The 15,271-nt window shown below is 36.4% G+C and overlaps 4 protein-coding genes across 5 annotated transcripts; 3 read left to right on the plus strand and 1 right to left on the minus strand.

The window, feature by feature from the left end:
* LOC104731485 (probable UDP-arabinose 4-epimerase 3) lies at window positions 1,207-4,241 on the plus strand. Its single transcript, XM_010450865.2, has 10 exons — window positions 1,207-1,487; window positions 2,003-2,169; window positions 2,277-2,401; window positions 2,514-2,627; window positions 2,728-2,835; window positions 2,917-3,008; window positions 3,092-3,233; window positions 3,315-3,409; window positions 3,493-3,622; window positions 3,717-4,241. The coding sequence occupies exons 2-10, from the start codon at window positions 2,115-2,117 to the stop codon at window positions 4,086-4,088; spliced, it is 1,233 nt and encodes a 410-aa protein (XP_010449167.1). The 5' UTR covers window positions 1,207-1,487; window positions 2,003-2,114; the 3' UTR covers window positions 4,089-4,241.
* On the plus strand, window positions 5,982-7,647 carry LOC104731486 (small nuclear ribonucleoprotein-associated proteins B and B'-like). The gene is made up of 2 exons (XM_010450866.2): window positions 5,982-6,918; window positions 7,024-7,647. Exon 1 carries the CDS (start codon window positions 6,129-6,131, stop codon window positions 6,912-6,914), a length of 786 nt encoding a protein of 261 aa, XP_010449168.1. The 5' UTR covers window positions 5,982-6,128; the 3' UTR covers window positions 6,915-6,918; window positions 7,024-7,647.
* Window positions 8,748-13,809, plus strand: LOC104731487 (subtilisin-like protease SBT2.2). 2 transcript variants are annotated; one of them, XM_010450867.2, is made up of 10 exons: window positions 8,748-9,324; window positions 9,528-9,687; window positions 9,788-10,188; window positions 10,271-10,366; window positions 10,454-10,526; window positions 10,606-10,888; window positions 12,175-12,509; window positions 12,575-12,845; window positions 12,931-13,212; window positions 13,294-13,809. In XM_010450867.2, exons 1-10 carry the CDS (start codon window positions 9,080-9,082, stop codon window positions 13,710-13,712), a joined length of 2,565 nt encoding a protein of 854 aa, XP_010449169.1. In that variant the 5' UTR covers window positions 8,748-9,079; the 3' UTR covers window positions 13,713-13,809. The 2 variants fall into 2 exon arrangements, with proteins under 2 accessions (XP_010449169.1, XP_019089592.1); XM_019234047.1 differs by lacking the exons at window positions 8,748-9,324; window positions 9,528-9,687; window positions 9,788-10,188; ... (1 more) ...; window positions 10,454-10,526; window positions 10,606-10,888 and adding exons at window positions 10,993-11,392; window positions 11,475-11,570; window positions 11,658-11,730; window positions 11,810-12,092.
* On the minus strand, window positions 13,854-14,431 carry LOC104733454. Its single transcript, XM_010453033.1, has 2 exons — window positions 14,426-14,431; window positions 13,854-14,357 (listed from the first exon to the last, which is right to left on the minus strand). The coding sequence occupies exons 1-2, from the start codon at window positions 14,429-14,431 to the stop codon at window positions 13,872-13,874; spliced, it is 492 nt and encodes a 163-aa protein (XP_010451335.1). The 3' UTR covers window positions 13,854-13,871.

The following is a 15,271-nucleotide window of genomic DNA, read 5'->3' on the forward strand; positions in this document are numbered from 1 at the left end:
TACGCTACAAGACTACCCATCGCATATTGACGTCTATATTTTTGGTTTCTTGCGATTGTAAGAAAGAAAGGAAAACGAAAGAAGTCAACCTAAATTAGGCCGTCTAAAAGAATTTTAATCAACAAGAATGAAACACATATTGTAATTGACCATTTTCGTTATTTGGTTATAATTGATACAAATTGATAAACTTGATACCAAAAAAAAAAGAAGATGGTTGTGTTAATAATGATATTATCCATAGTCAATTTCATCTACCTATAAACTATAGAAGATCGATGACTATCTTATCTTTTATTTGTATGAGCAAAAACAAAAACAAAGTTGCATTTGTTTAAACTCTCAATAATTACTCACGTAGAAAGAATGTATATATATTGAGAAATCATTAAGTACTATGATATACACAAAGTCTCTATCATAACATGTCTTTGGTAAAATCATTTGTTTACGATCGATTCGTTGGCTAATCACGTTAAGATGGTTAGGCAGTCGCTACAAGACTACAACTAGGCAGCAAAAAAATCGATCACCCCATCGATTGTTTTTTCCCCATAATTAATCAAAGAATATAAAATGAGGATTGCACGAAATGATGCCTTATTACAATCATTGCAATCGCCATCATAATATATAAAAAATACCTAATTGAAATTAATATCCATGAAAGGAACAAACTCATTTTGTGTCGACGACATGCATTCCAACAACGACTTTGTTTTGTTGTTTGACTTTGATATTAGTCACGGTTTCTCATTATTAGAAACAAGGTTGGTTTTGAATGATATTCTCATGTTTGGATGTGAATGGAAACAAGGTTGCCATCTTTAATTTTCACAAATTTTTATTACTACTAATTGAGAGATAAAAACGGAAGTAATTAAGAAAGTCATATTTATTGTACATAGATCATCATCAGCAGTAAATGTTTTTTGACTTTGAATGTAATCTCACGTTTATGAAAATTTCTTTAATTGGTCAACACCGTTTTTGGTAAAACAGTATTTCACATTCACTGAAATGAACAAAAACTTCACGCACTTGCGGACTACCCGGATCCAGATTATGACACGACGATAAAACTACAAAAACTCGGGTCGGATGGATCAGTATTAAAAAATACTTGAGGGGTTAAAAATATAATTTAGTCAAAGTTGAAGGATTTGGTTCTAAACTTTTTCTCCTAAATATTATTTTCGTCTTTCCAAAAAGGTGAGAGACCTTAATTGAAGGGGGAGAAGAAGGAGAGAGTGGTGACCAGGTCTCGTAGTTGTGGTTTCGTTTTGCATTGCACGTTTCTCCTCACTTTCTTCTTCTTCTTCTTCTTCCTCCGCTTCTCCCCCCATCTTCTCTCTCTTTCTCTCCCTTAAGTTTCTCTTACGTTCTTCTCTCTCTATCCCTTAATAACGTTCGTGCCTTTCGCCATTTCAACCATTCTTCACACACCTCTTCTCCTTCCTCCCTCTCTCTCAATGCAAAATTCTCAGGTAACTCTCTCTATCTATGTCTTGTCTCTTCCCGTTTACCCAATTTTGCTAAACCTGATTTACAACATCTGATCATAATTTTGTTGTTGAATCCGAATACAAAATTGGCAATCGAAACGTTGATGGGTTTGTTCTGATCCGTGATTTCTCAGATGGATTTTTCATAAAGCTAAGAAATTTCGATCAAATTCGATGACTTTTACACTTCTTGCATTTTTGTTTCTCTGTTTTTTTTTTTTTGTTTTGTTCTGTTCTGTGATGACAAACATGCTCTCTCTCTCTCTCTCTTTTGCCTAAGAATTTTTTGTTTTCTCTTTCCAATTAACATATGAAAATAAAATTTTAATAATTAATTGAAACTTTGATAAATGTATTCATCTTTTTGTCTGTCTTTTTCCTTGTTATTTGATTCTTTCATTAAGGTCCCACTTCCAATCATATTTTATATTTTTTTCTATCTTTCTTCTATGTTTTTGACTTTGTTTTTTTTCTTTTTCTTGTATGACTCCAAACAGCAATGAGCTTCATGATTGCTGGCTACTGAAATCTTGAATTTGTCTCTCAATATCTAAAAGGATAAAGAAGACTTTGAGATATTTTTAAGTTCAGATTCTTCTGAATCTCCCAATGCTAAGTTTCTCTAGAGCTAGAAGTCAAGGAAGAAACTCAAGACCTCTTGGAGGTTAGTCTACTGTCTACTACAATTTTACGTATATAGGTATTGAGTCTCTGCAACATGTTAGATGTCTAGATGATCAATCATTTTCTTTGATTTTGATAAAAATTCAGGGATGGAATACTTAGAACCCAAAAGGAAGAGCAATGTCATGGGCAGGATTATCTTGGTTGTTTCTCTTACAGCTTTATGCATTATTATGCTCAAGCACGCACCTAGCTTCACGTCACCAACCGCGGTAAACTCCTCAATTTTGATGTGTTACTCACTTTAAATGTCTGAAAAACATTTCTCTTAAATCTGGTTTGGTTAGTAATCTCAGTCTTGCTGCAATTTGTTGTTCTTCACAGTTCTCTCGCAGTGAGGAAGGCGTGACTCATGTATTAGTCACTGGTGGTGCTGGATATATCGGATCACATGCTGCATTGAGGCTGCTAAAGGAGTCATACCGTGTCACCATTGTGGTAAAGTTTCTTTCTTTGATTGTATTATGTGATCCATTGGAGAAGTATTCAAATTGCAATGTTTGGTTTTGTGACACTAATCATTTTGTCTCACAATCAGGACAATCTTTCTCGTGGGAATCTTGGCGCTGTCAAGGTTTTACAAGGATTGTTCCCAGAAGCTGGGAGGCTTCAATTCATTTATGCTGATTTAGGAGATGCCAAAGCTGTAACTTTTCATACCCGTAATATTCTTTTGAGCTGTTTGTTCCTTGTATATTGTATGAAGTATGTGTTTTGTTCATTTCAGGTCGAGAAAATCTTCTCAGAGAACGCGTTTGATGCTGTTATGCATTTTGCTGCAGTAGCATATGTTGGAGAGAGCACTCTAGATCCTCTAAAGTACAATCTCCAGCCACTGTTTTGTTCACAACATCTCTGCTAGATTGGAATTCGAATCTCATGTCGATTTTTTTGTTCTGTAGGTATTACCACAATATCACATCAAACACATTAGTAGTTCTTGAAGCTGTGGCTAGACATAAAGTGAAGAAGTTGATATATTCAAGCACATGTGCCACTTATGGAGAACCTGACAAGATGCCTATTGTTGAAGTTACTCCACAGGTACTCAAAAAACAGTTTCAGAAAAACCCTCTCTTTCGTATGATCATGTCTCATCAACTTTGGAAATTATCGAATTTTTAGGTCCCCATTAACCCTTATGGAAAAGCTAAGAAGATGGCTGAAGACATGATTCTGGATTTCTCTAAAAACTCTGACATGGCAGTCATGATCCTAAGGTCAAGTTCCACGTTTCTAAAAACGTCTCTGGTTCTGACTTGATAAGCCAAACATTGTCTGATGATCTTTATTACTTCCACAGATACTTTAACGTGATAGGTTCAGATCCAGAAGGTAGACTAGGAGAAGCTCCAAAACCTGAGCTACGAGAACACGGGCGTATTTCAGGTGCTTGTTTTGATGCAGCTCGCGGCGTGATTCCTGGCCTGCAGGTAAACACTCATCAGACTCTCGATGCTTGTTCTTGACTCAACTTTTAAAACTTGAAAAACAAAATGAATTCAAATTTGGTTTATCTATGCATAGGTCAAAGGAACAGACTACAAAACAGGAGATGGAACCTGTGTTCGTGACTACATAGACGTTACTGACCTTGTAGATGCTCACGTGAAGGCACTGGAAAAAGCTAAGCCTAAAAATGTCGGAATCTACAATGTAGGTACTGGGAAAGGAAGATCGGTGAAAGAGTTTGTGGAAGCTTGTAAAAAAGCGACAGGAGTAGACATCAAAGTAGATTTCTTGCCTCGAAGACCTGGAGATTACGCAGAGGTTTACAGTGATCCGGCAAAAATTCTTAGAGATCTTAATTGGTCTGCTCGTTACACTAATCTTCAAGAAAGTCTTGAAGTTGCTTGGAAGTGGCAAAAGACTCATCCCCATGGATATGCTTCTTCTTAAAGACCCCAAAAACAAAAAAGAGTTTTAATTTTTAAACATTTTGCATAATTTGTTTTTGAGAGATTAGCTTATAGAAAAGGATTTGATTTGTTACAGAATTACAGTTCAATAATTATTATTATGGTAATTTGATACAGTTTATGTAAGAATTAATCAGTGATTTTATATATAAAGGTATACAGAATTCAATATGACGCAATAAGCCCATAAGAATGGTGTAGCCACAACTCAATCTTACATATGCTAACATATGGAAGTTATGATAACCAAAGATTTGATCTTCATTATATCAGTGAAGTTATATAAATACAGAGATAAACTAGATAATGACCCACGCTTTACAGCGTGGGAAAATATTTACGTAAATTTGAATTTATTTTTACAAAATAATAGTAAAATTTTTATTTATTCTATACATTTTATAAAACTATGTCTATAATTTACTTAATTTCATACTCCGATTTCGATCCATAGTCGGTAGTACTATTTTGGTTAGGGTACAATATCAAATTCGTTAATTATAAATTCGGTAAAGTCTAAAAAAATCCAATCAAACATGTATTGACCCATGTTAATATTAACACCATTGCAGTTAGTAGTATAACATGTTAGTATATATTAACTTTATACGTGAAAATTACAATTAGATTATGTATATATATATATATTGTCAATATTATGCATTCAGTATTATTTACATAGTGAATATTATGTATAAAAAAATAAGTTTTAGCCAATTAAATAGTTTGTTATAGTTTCCTAAGATTTCTGAAACAATAAATAGAATATGTTAAATAATTTTATTAAATAATTTCGAAAATATTGTTTTATTATTTTATAAACAAATATAAACTTTTCTTTTGTTAGTTATTAGATTAATTAAAATACAATATCATTTTCGTAATATGCCACATCAAAGCTGGTTAAAATTCTAACAACATTGCTTAAATAAGAATATGGAGATATTTTAAAAATATAAGCAATGTTTAGTCTTAGTTTTAATATATATCTGTCATTATTAAACAATTTAGATATGTAAATATTTAATCTTAGTTTTATAAATAAAATTAAGTTTCTATAATTGTTCTAAATAGTTTGTTATTGTTTCCTAAAATTTCTGAAATAATAAATAGAATCTGTTAAATAATTTTATTAAATAATTTCAAAATATTGTTATATTATTTTATAAAGTAATATAATTTTTTATTTTTTTAGTTATTAAATTAATTAAAATATAATGACATTTTATGTCATATGCCATAAGGTTAATCTTTAACAACATTACTTAAATAAGTATATAGAGATAAGAGATTACCATTAATTTTGAGCTAATGAATAATGAAATCAATAATTATTTTCTTTTGTATTATCAATTAATGTGTGAGATATTATTTTCTTTTGTATTATTGAGTGAGAATATGTAGTTGGGTTCATTTCGTGAAAGGTGGCTGATTAGGTTTTTACTTTATTATTTTTTCTTTTTATATTATTTAATCAGTTACTCTATTTATTTATGGGCTCATTTTATTTTTATATTGTAAATTGTATTCCAATCATTTTATTATAATAGGTCATGTTTCAATTGCTATTTTTATGGGTAATCATTTTCTGGTTACAACAAATTAATATTAAGATTTTGTTAGTATATTTTGTAATTTAATACAGTGGCATTTTGTGTAATATACTACAGAAAATAAGGTTCTTTGTTTAAAGGGTTGTTTAAATAATATAATAGAGATAGTAATTACTGTGTTTAAAAAAAATAGTAATTCAATAAATGCAATAATATTTTTTATATAGATACTGATGTGAAACCCACTGGGCCTAATATGAAATTAAGCCCATAAGAGAATAAGAGCGTTTGTTTTTAATAAACCCTAGAAATTTCACTGTTCTCGAGTTGCAAAGCCAAAAAAACCCCCAAATTTGGCCTCTCGATTTAGTTTTTGAAACCCTAAATCTCGATCCTCCGGCGTACTCGACTTCGCCGGCTTGAATCTCTGCTAGTTAGCGAGTGTCTACTATTGAATCGGCGAAAAAATGTCGATGTCGAAGAGTTCGAAGATGCTTCAGTTCATAAACTACCGAATGCGAGTGACGATCCAAGACGGGAGACAGCTCGTTGGGAAGTTCATGGCGTTCGACCGACACATGAACCTCGTTCTCGGCGATTGCGAGGAGTTTCGTAAGCTTCCGCCAGCTAAAGGTAAAAAGAACAACGAAGAGCGAGAAGATCGCCGAACGCTTGGTTTGGTGTTGCTTAGAGGTGAAGAAGTAATCTCAATGACTGTTGAAGGACCACCTCCTCCTGACGAGTCTCGCGCTAAAGCTGGCTCTGCGGCTGCTGTTGCTGGTCCAGGAATCGGTCGTGCTGCTGGACGTGGTGTGCCTACTGGTCCGTTGGTTCAAGCTCAGCCTGGATTATCTGGTCCGGTTCGTGGTGTTGGTGGACCGTCTCCTGGGATGATGCAGCCTCAGATCTCTCGTCCGCCTCAGCTTTCGGCTCCTCCGATTATTCGATCTCCGGGACAGATGTTGCCACCGCCTCCAGCTTTTGGTGGTCAAGGTCCTCCTATGGGAAGAGGTCCTCCTCCGCCTTACGGTATGAGGCCACCGCCGCAGCAGTTTTCTGGACCACCGCCGCCTCAGTATGGGCAAAGGCCAATGGTTCCTCCTGGTGGTATGATGAGAGGACCTCCTCCTCCTCCACCTCATGGGATGCAAGGAATGCCTCCGCAACGCCCTGGAATGGTTCCTCCTCCTGGAGGTTTTGCTCCACCGCGTCCTGGCATGCCACCACCGCCACATAATCAGCAGCAGCAGTGATTAGGTTAGCAGTGAATGAGAATATGAGTCTTTGTCTTGGGGTTTTTGTTTGCTGTTATCTTGAGATTTGTGAAGGCGTTATTAAAGTTGTTTGATTGAACTTCCTCAGGTTTACAATTGTGGTGCTTTCATTGTTGCCTTTCGTAACTTTAGCCTGCAATCTCTCTGATCTATCTTAGCTTGCAAAGTTTGTAGATTTTGGTGACGAGTGAGTGTTTTTGCCTTTATCTTCTTTTTGTGTTTCATTTCATTAAACCTGTTTTATCATCACCTTATTTGCGTCTGTGTTACGTAGTTAACAGCAGCTTTCTTGAGCCATTTTGAAGAACTTAGTACCCTCTTAGAAACTAATCAGACCTTGGTCGCTAGTTGGGAATATGGGCTTAATCGGTTCCAAACTATATATAGCCTCTCTGTCTCTGGTCCTTGTTTAGGTAGAAGTTAATACGTTGTATAGGGAGATATGGTAAAACGTTCTTACTCACTGATGCTGTGACCACAACCATACATCTGCAATGCCAAAGCAAAGGGCTTTGGAATGTTAATTCTGATTATAGGCGTAGACATTGGGGTTAGTTCACATTCGAATAGTTCAAAGTTAGGTAACTGTAGTTGAAATCGGACCCAAATCATTTTAGCTAGTGTTCAGTTTGCGTCCATATGTACATGTGTTAAGTTTGATAATCATGAAATGATGAACAAGTGTGGTTAGTTGAATGATTAAGTTTTTTTTTTTTTGGGGTCAAAAGTTGAATGATAAGTAAAATGCAGAAATGCTTGTTTGTAGTGAAATTCATGAACTGAAATACAGTGTAATCAAAACTCATTACTAACCAAAATGGTACGTTAAACCAAATAGATGCAAATTTAACTAATTTATTCGTGGACAATTCGGATTTGGTTGGCTCTCAGTAGCTTCAATCATACTAGTGACTCGTGGCCGACCTTTTTTCAATTCGGTCGGGTCTGGATTCTAAACCCGGCAAGTGGTAAAAAAATATCGAATGAACTAACCAAGATTTGATAGAAGCGAAAACTGATAAAATGTCTCACATTCATTACTTCACATCTAGGAATAAAACTTGTATGACTTAGCATCGAATCTTCTTCAATGATGATGATTTATCCACTGTAAACATTTGTAAAAATGTTAACCAAAAAAAGTCTTTGGTCTCATAACAAGGATTGTGCCGTTGAAAGAAAAGATAGAAAACAAATAAAAAAGTACGAAAAGAATCGCAAAGTCAAAAAATAACATAACGGTGTGACCCATTAACACTCCTAATGATGCTTCACGTTTACCCCACCCATTTGATGCTAAATCTCAGCTTTTTTTAATTTTAGTACATCAAATGATCAAACATACTATAAAGAAGGTTGCGACAACTTTAATCATATGTTAATATATAGTCGTTACTTGTTGTTTTTGTTTATTTCTTGATCGGCGATTCGAAATGATACTGTTTCATTTTAACCAATTGGAGTTCTCAATTAAAAAGTAACAGACTAATAATAGAATCAGATTTTTATATAATGATCAAATTCAGGATTACTCGAATACTTATTAGTATTACACTGATTTCTTTAAGATTTTCAGTAAAATTTGTGGAAGTTACTAAAAACCTTAATTTAAGTATAAGAAAAATAAAAATAAAAAAATCCAAGCCGACAAGTTCCAACAGCTAAATTTTGCAAAACTCTGTTTTTTTTTTTTTTTTTTTCTTCCAAAAAACACTGTGCTCGTCCTTTTCATTGCCTCTCGGTCTCTGGGGGACCCTGTTGTAGTGTAGACTTGTAGTGTAGAGTGTTAAAACGTTCAAAAAATTTACACAGAATCCAATAAACATTAAAAAAAAGGTTTCAGATTCTCGTGAGTTTTGGGTTCTTCTTTCTGCGAAAAATCATATCTATCTTGTGTGTACTATATACATACTAGTATGTGTATCTATATATAGCTTACTCTTCTTTTCACCGTCTCCAACACGAAAAAAATAAATAAAAGGCAGTTCCTTTTTTTCTTCTGCAGATTCCACTAACTCACCATGTTTGCGTCATGATGTCTTCTTCTTTTTGCAGCTTTTTTATCTCACTTTATCTTCTTATTTAAGGATTTGGTTGGTTTCGTGGGGTTTTTTGTTTTTAATCAGTGAGTGAGTGAGCGAGATATGAGGAGAGTTTTAATGGTGAATTTTGGGGTTTTTCTTCTGTTCTGTTTTGGTTTTTTGTCGAACTCATTTGGACAAGATTATGATGATTCTGATGTTAACTCTACTACGGCTGTTTACATTGTTACTCTACAACAAGCTCCTACTCTTCATCTTTTCCAACAAGAAGCAGAAGTTAAAAGAGCCAGAGATAATTCCAAACATGGAGACACTTCCAAGTTTACTAGACCAAAACTTCCACCAAGGTAATTGCACTTCTCTTTGGAATCTTGAATTTTCAGGTTTTTGGTTTGTGAAAGAGTTCACTTTCAGGTACATGCATTGTATGATTCACTTAACTATCATGCTTTAGAACAGTACTAGAAACTGGATATTGTGTATAAAAGTTTACTCTTTTGTTGTGCAGAGTCTTCCCTGTTGTTGATTTAGTTTCTCTGGTTATATATAGGAACATCTCGAAATCACGTTATTGGAGATCAAGGAGATCAGCAATTGCTCAAGCTCATGACTCTTTGCTTAGAAATGCACTGAAGGGAGAAAAGTATATAAAGCTTTATAGCTTCCATTATCTCATCAATGGGTTTGCTGTCTTTGTTAGCTCACAACAGGTAATCTTGATCATATCCATGTCTTTATCAGCTTATGTACTATGTTTGGTTTCTTTATATAAAATTTTCTTAATTTTTCTCTTATTTGCTTTTTAAAAAGGCTGATAAGCTGTCAAAGAGAAAGGAAGTAGCAAACGTAGTGTTGGATTTTTCTGTAAGGACTGCAACAACTTATACACCTCAGTTCATGGGTTTACCAAAAGGTGCATGGGTTAAAGAAGGTGGATATGAAACTGCTGGAGAAGGAATTGTTATCGGGTTTATAGACACTGGCATTGACCCAACTCACCCTAGTTTCAATGGCACTGACACTTCACAGCGTCAGTATCCCATCCCTAATCATTTCTCAGGTGTTTGTGAAGTTACACCAGATTTCCCATCGGGCTCGTGTAATAGGAAGCTTGTTGGAGCTCGCCATTTTGCAGAGTCAGCTATTACTCGAGGGATATTTAACTCATCTGAGGACTATGCTTCACCTTTTGATGGTGATGGCCATGGCACGTAAGTATCAACTTGTTTGTAATGTTGAAGGGTATACTACTTCACATTCTGTTACTAAATATTGTTATTCTTGATGAAACAGGCACACAGCTTCCATTGCAGCAGGAAACCATGGTGTCTCAGCTGTAGTTTCTGGCCATAACTTTGGAAGTGCTAGTGGAATCGCTCCTCGTGCGCAGTAAGTAGTTAGATATTAACGAGATACTATCTTTTTATCATTCGTAGTGCATTGAGTGTACTAATGACATGTTTTGATATGTACCAGTATTTCTGTTTACAAGGCACTGTATAAGAGTTTTGGGGGATTTGCTGCAGATGTTGTTGCTGCTATAGACCAGGTAAACATATTTGTTCAATTTATTACTAGAATGTATCGATCTTTCCATGACACTTTCCAGTGGTTATGAATTTTGTTAGGCAGCACAAGATGGAGTTGACATATTAAGTCTATCCATTACACCTAATCGACGTCCTCCTGGTGTAGCCACGTTCTTTAACCCGTTAGATATGGCTATGCTATCAGCTGTTAAGGCCGGTATATTCGTTGTGCAAGCTGCTGGAAACACAGGTCCTTCTCCCAAGAGCATGTCCTCCTTCAGCCCATGGATTTTCACAGTTGGTGCTGCTACTCACGACCGAGTTTACTCTAATTCGATACTTTTAGGCAACAATGTATCTATTCCAGGCATAGGACTTGCACGTAAGTCTNTTGATCATATCCATGTCTTTATCAGCTTATGTACTATGTTTGGTTTCTTTATATAAAATTTTCTTAATTTTTCTCTTATTTGCTTTTTAAAAAGGCTGATAAGCTGTCAAAGAGAAAGGAAGTAGCAAACGTAGTGTTGGATTTTTCTGTAAGGACTGCAACAACTTATACACCTCAGTTCATGGGTTTACCAAAAGGTGCATGGGTTAAAGAAGGTGGATATGAAACTGCTGGAGAAGGAATTGTTATCGGGTTTATAGACACTGGCATTGACCCAACTCACCCTAGTTTCAATGGCACTGACACTTCACAGCGTCAGTATCCCATCCCTAATCATTTCTCAGGTGTTTGTGAAGTTACACCAGATTTCCCATCGGGCTCGTGTAATAGGAAGCTTGTTGGAGCTCGCCATTTTGCAGAGTCAGCTATTACTCGAGGGATATTTAACTCATCTGAGGACTATGCTTCACCTTTTGATGGTGATGGCCATGGCACGTAAGTATCAACTTGTTTGTAATGTTGAAGGGTATACTACTTCACATTCTGTTACTAAATATTGTTATTCTTGATGAAACAGGCACACAGCTTCCATTGCAGCAGGAAACCATGGTGTCTCAGCTGTAGTTTCTGGCCATAACTTTGGAAGTGCTAGTGGAATCGCTCCTCGTGCGCAGTAAGTAGTTAGATATTAACGAGATACTATCTTTTTATCATTCGTAGTGCATTGAGTGTACTAATGACATGTTTTGATATGTACCAGTATTTCTGTTTACAAGGCACTGTATAAGAGTTTTGGGGGATTTGCTGCAGATGTTGTTGCTGCTATAGACCAGGTAAACATATTTGTTCAATTTATTACTAGAATGTATCGATCTTTCCATGACACTTTCCAGTGGTTATGAATTTTGTTAGGCAGCACAAGATGGAGTTGACATATTAAGTCTATCCATTACACCTAATCGACGTCCTCCTGGTGTAGCCACGTTCTTTAACCCGTTAGATATGGCTATGCTATCAGCTGTTAAGGCCGGTATATTCGTTGTGCAAGCTGCTGGAAACACAGGTCCTTCTCCCAAGAGCATGTCCTCCTTCAGCCCATGGATTTTCACAGTTGGTGCTGCTACTCACGACCGAGTTTACTCTAATTCGATACTTTTAGGCAACAATGTATCTATTCCAGGCATAGGACTTGCACGTAAGTCTTATCTGGTTTCATTTCATCAGCTAAGTTTTTAGTGACTGAGCTTTGAATTGCTGTTTCGTTTTTCTTCTTCTAGTTCCTACAGATGAAGGCAAGAAGTACACAATGATCTCTGCTCTTGATGCATTGAAGAACAAAAGTTCAGTAGTAGATAAAGACATGTATGTAGGTGAATGCCAAGACTATGACAGCTTTGATAAGGATCTTGTCCGTGGGAATCTCCTGATATGTAGCTACTCTATCCGTTTCGTGCTCGGGCTTTCCACTATTAAACAAGCTTTAGCTGTTGCCAAGAATCTAACTGCAAAGGGTGTTGTGTTCTATATGGACCCATATGTCCTTGGCTTTCAGATCAATCCGACACCGATGGACATGCCTGGCATCATAATCCCATCCTCAGAAGATTCTAAGGTGATAATATAACACTTAATCTCTTCATTAATAACTAGTAATAACAATATGTAATTCATATATAGGTTTTACTCAAGTACTATAACTCTACTCTTGAAAGAAATGGAACCACCAAGGAGATTGTTAGATTTGGGGCAGTTGCAGCCATTGCAGGTGGACAAAATCCTAACTTCAGTGACAGAGCTCCCAAGATTATGTACTACTCAGCAAGAGGGCCTGATCCAGAAGACAGTCTTTTTAACGACGCCGACATTTTGAAACCAAACCTTGTAGCTCCGGGAAACTCCATTTGGGGAGCTTGGAGTTCAGCTGCCACCGAATCCACTGAGTTTGAAGGTATACAAATATCTCCAAAGCATGACATTGTTATAGTCAAGGATTTTCCCATTTACGCTTTTGTGTTCTTTTTGCTCTTTTTTAGGAGAGAATTTTGCAATGATGTCTGGTACAAGCATGGCTGCTCCTCATGTAGCTGGTGTAGCTGCATTGATCAAGCAGAAATTCAGAAAGTTCAGTCCTTCAGCCATTGCATCAGCACTATCAACAACCTCTGTTCTGTTTGACAATAAAGGCGAGGCGATAATGGCTCAGCGTGCTTATGCTAATCCTGATCAAACCTTGACTCCTGCAACCCCATTTGATATGGGGAATGGCTTTGTGAACGCAACCGCAGCTTTGGATCCTGGCCTAATCTTTGATACTAGTGAGCTAAATTGACTCTTTTCCACATTCTCATATAACCAAATGTAGATCATTCTAACGGTCTCTCTCTCTGTCTATGCAGGTTTTGAAGACTATATGTCATTTCTTTGTGGGATCAATGGATCAGCTCCAGCGGTTTTCAACTACACTGGCAAGAATTGCATGCTTAGAAATGCAACAATCAGTGGATCTGACCTCAACTTGCCGTCCATCACTGTCTCGAGGCTTAACAACACACGAAGTGTCCAAAGACTAGTGACAAACATTGCTGGAAATGAGACCTATAATGTCGGTTTGATTCCTCCGTTTGATGTTTTGATGAAGGTATCTCCTACTCAGTTCTCTATAGCCAGTGGAGAGACAAAGTTACTTAGTGTGATCCTCACAGCGAAGAAGAACAGCTCTATTGCTAGCTTTGGGGGAATCAAACTGTTTGGAAATGCAGGACACGTTGTTCATATTCCTGTGTCTGTCACAGTGAAAATTGCCTTAAAACAATGAACTTGAGAACTTGGTAGATAAGATAAATTGTATTAATTTCTTTTTCCATGTAAATGTCACATAGCATTTGATATAATACATGGTACATTTTATTTGTTACAATATGTAAAACTAGAGGAAAGATTCAGTATTTCATTAAACACAGTAAATCTTCAATCATTATGCGTTGCCTCCATCTCTGTTGTTTCCTTTGTTTGGAGAAGAAGGCACCTTCTCAGATTCCTCTTCCTCAGCAGAAGCAGCTCCAGAAGACGACGGTGTTGTTGCAGGTACAGAGGGATTTGTAGGCTTACCCATTGGGAAAGGAGCATACTTGTGGAAAGGCCAGCCTTGGAATGGGAACTTATGCCTGAAGAAACCGGCTATCGCAGAGTTTGTTGCAGGCTCATCAATCTTGGTCATCATGGAGGAGGATGATGAATCAACCTTGGTGGAATCAGGAACAGAGTTTGTTGCAGGCTCATCAATCTTGGTCATGGATGAGGATGAGGATGAATCAACCTTGGGGGAACCAGAAACAAGCATTGCCGGAGAATGAACATGTGCTTTCCCATGCTGCTTACCTATTGCAGCTGATGGTGCTGCTGATAAGTGCGATGCCACAAATAGCCAGTGTAAGGTATGAGGATATGCGCTCTTGCATCTCTGAATGTTAGTGTTGCGGTTAACTGTTTACTTCTTAACACCATTTTATTTCAGGCCTATCTTAGTGCAATCATCGTATATCTGTATGCTCATGACCTGAAGCAGGCAGAAAAATGCTACAATGACTGTTCTCAGTGAGTATACTCTTCTCTCTTTATGCAGCCACTCGGTTGGTTAATGACTAATAATACCTGGACTGAATATGGTTACTACGAACAAGAAAACATGAATGATTTAGGAAACGTGATACCAAAATATTGTCTGAATATTTTTCTTCTTTTGGGTAGGATTGATGCGTTTCTGAAGAGTGATCAGAGCCGAAGTGCTAGCAGACTTCTCACAGCCTATAATGAAGGAGACATTGAAGAAATCAAGAAGGTGGCGAGTTCAAGCACTGTCTCCAATTTGGATCATTCGGTAATTCACTTAAATGATCTGTCTAATCCTAATTATTATGTCTCTCTGTGTTTCTGAATTATGCTGATTATAGAAAAGTTTCATTAAACTATTGCAATCTAATGCGGAGAAGTATTTTGTCTGCAGATCATCAAGTTGGCTAGAAAGCTACCCACTGGAGATGTTACTGCAATTCAGATGAACACTAATGACGATCTCGACGAGGATGATCTCACTTAAAGTTTCTCCTCTTTGTACAGATTTAGATTTCTACACATTGCTTCTTTCCAAGCCAAAGATTTAAAAAGACATATTATCGTTCTAGTCCAAAGTACTGTGTGGAATGATTAGGCTCTGAATTCGAATTTGTGCATGTTTTTTTCTTCTTTAAAACAAAAGCAAACAACACTCCAAGTCTGTTATTTTTATTTGTTAATACAGCTCATACAGGTTTGTTAAAAAGATAATATACAGTTCAAGTTTATTCTGGTTTTTGTTTGAAATCGTCTACTAATAAA

The sequence above is a fragment of the Camelina sativa genome, chromosome 12, assembly GCF_000633955.1.
Source record: "Camelina sativa cultivar DH55 chromosome 12, Cs, whole genome shotgun sequence".
Classification (NCBI taxonomy): Eukaryota; Viridiplantae; Streptophyta; class Magnoliopsida; order Brassicales; family Brassicaceae; genus Camelina; species Camelina sativa.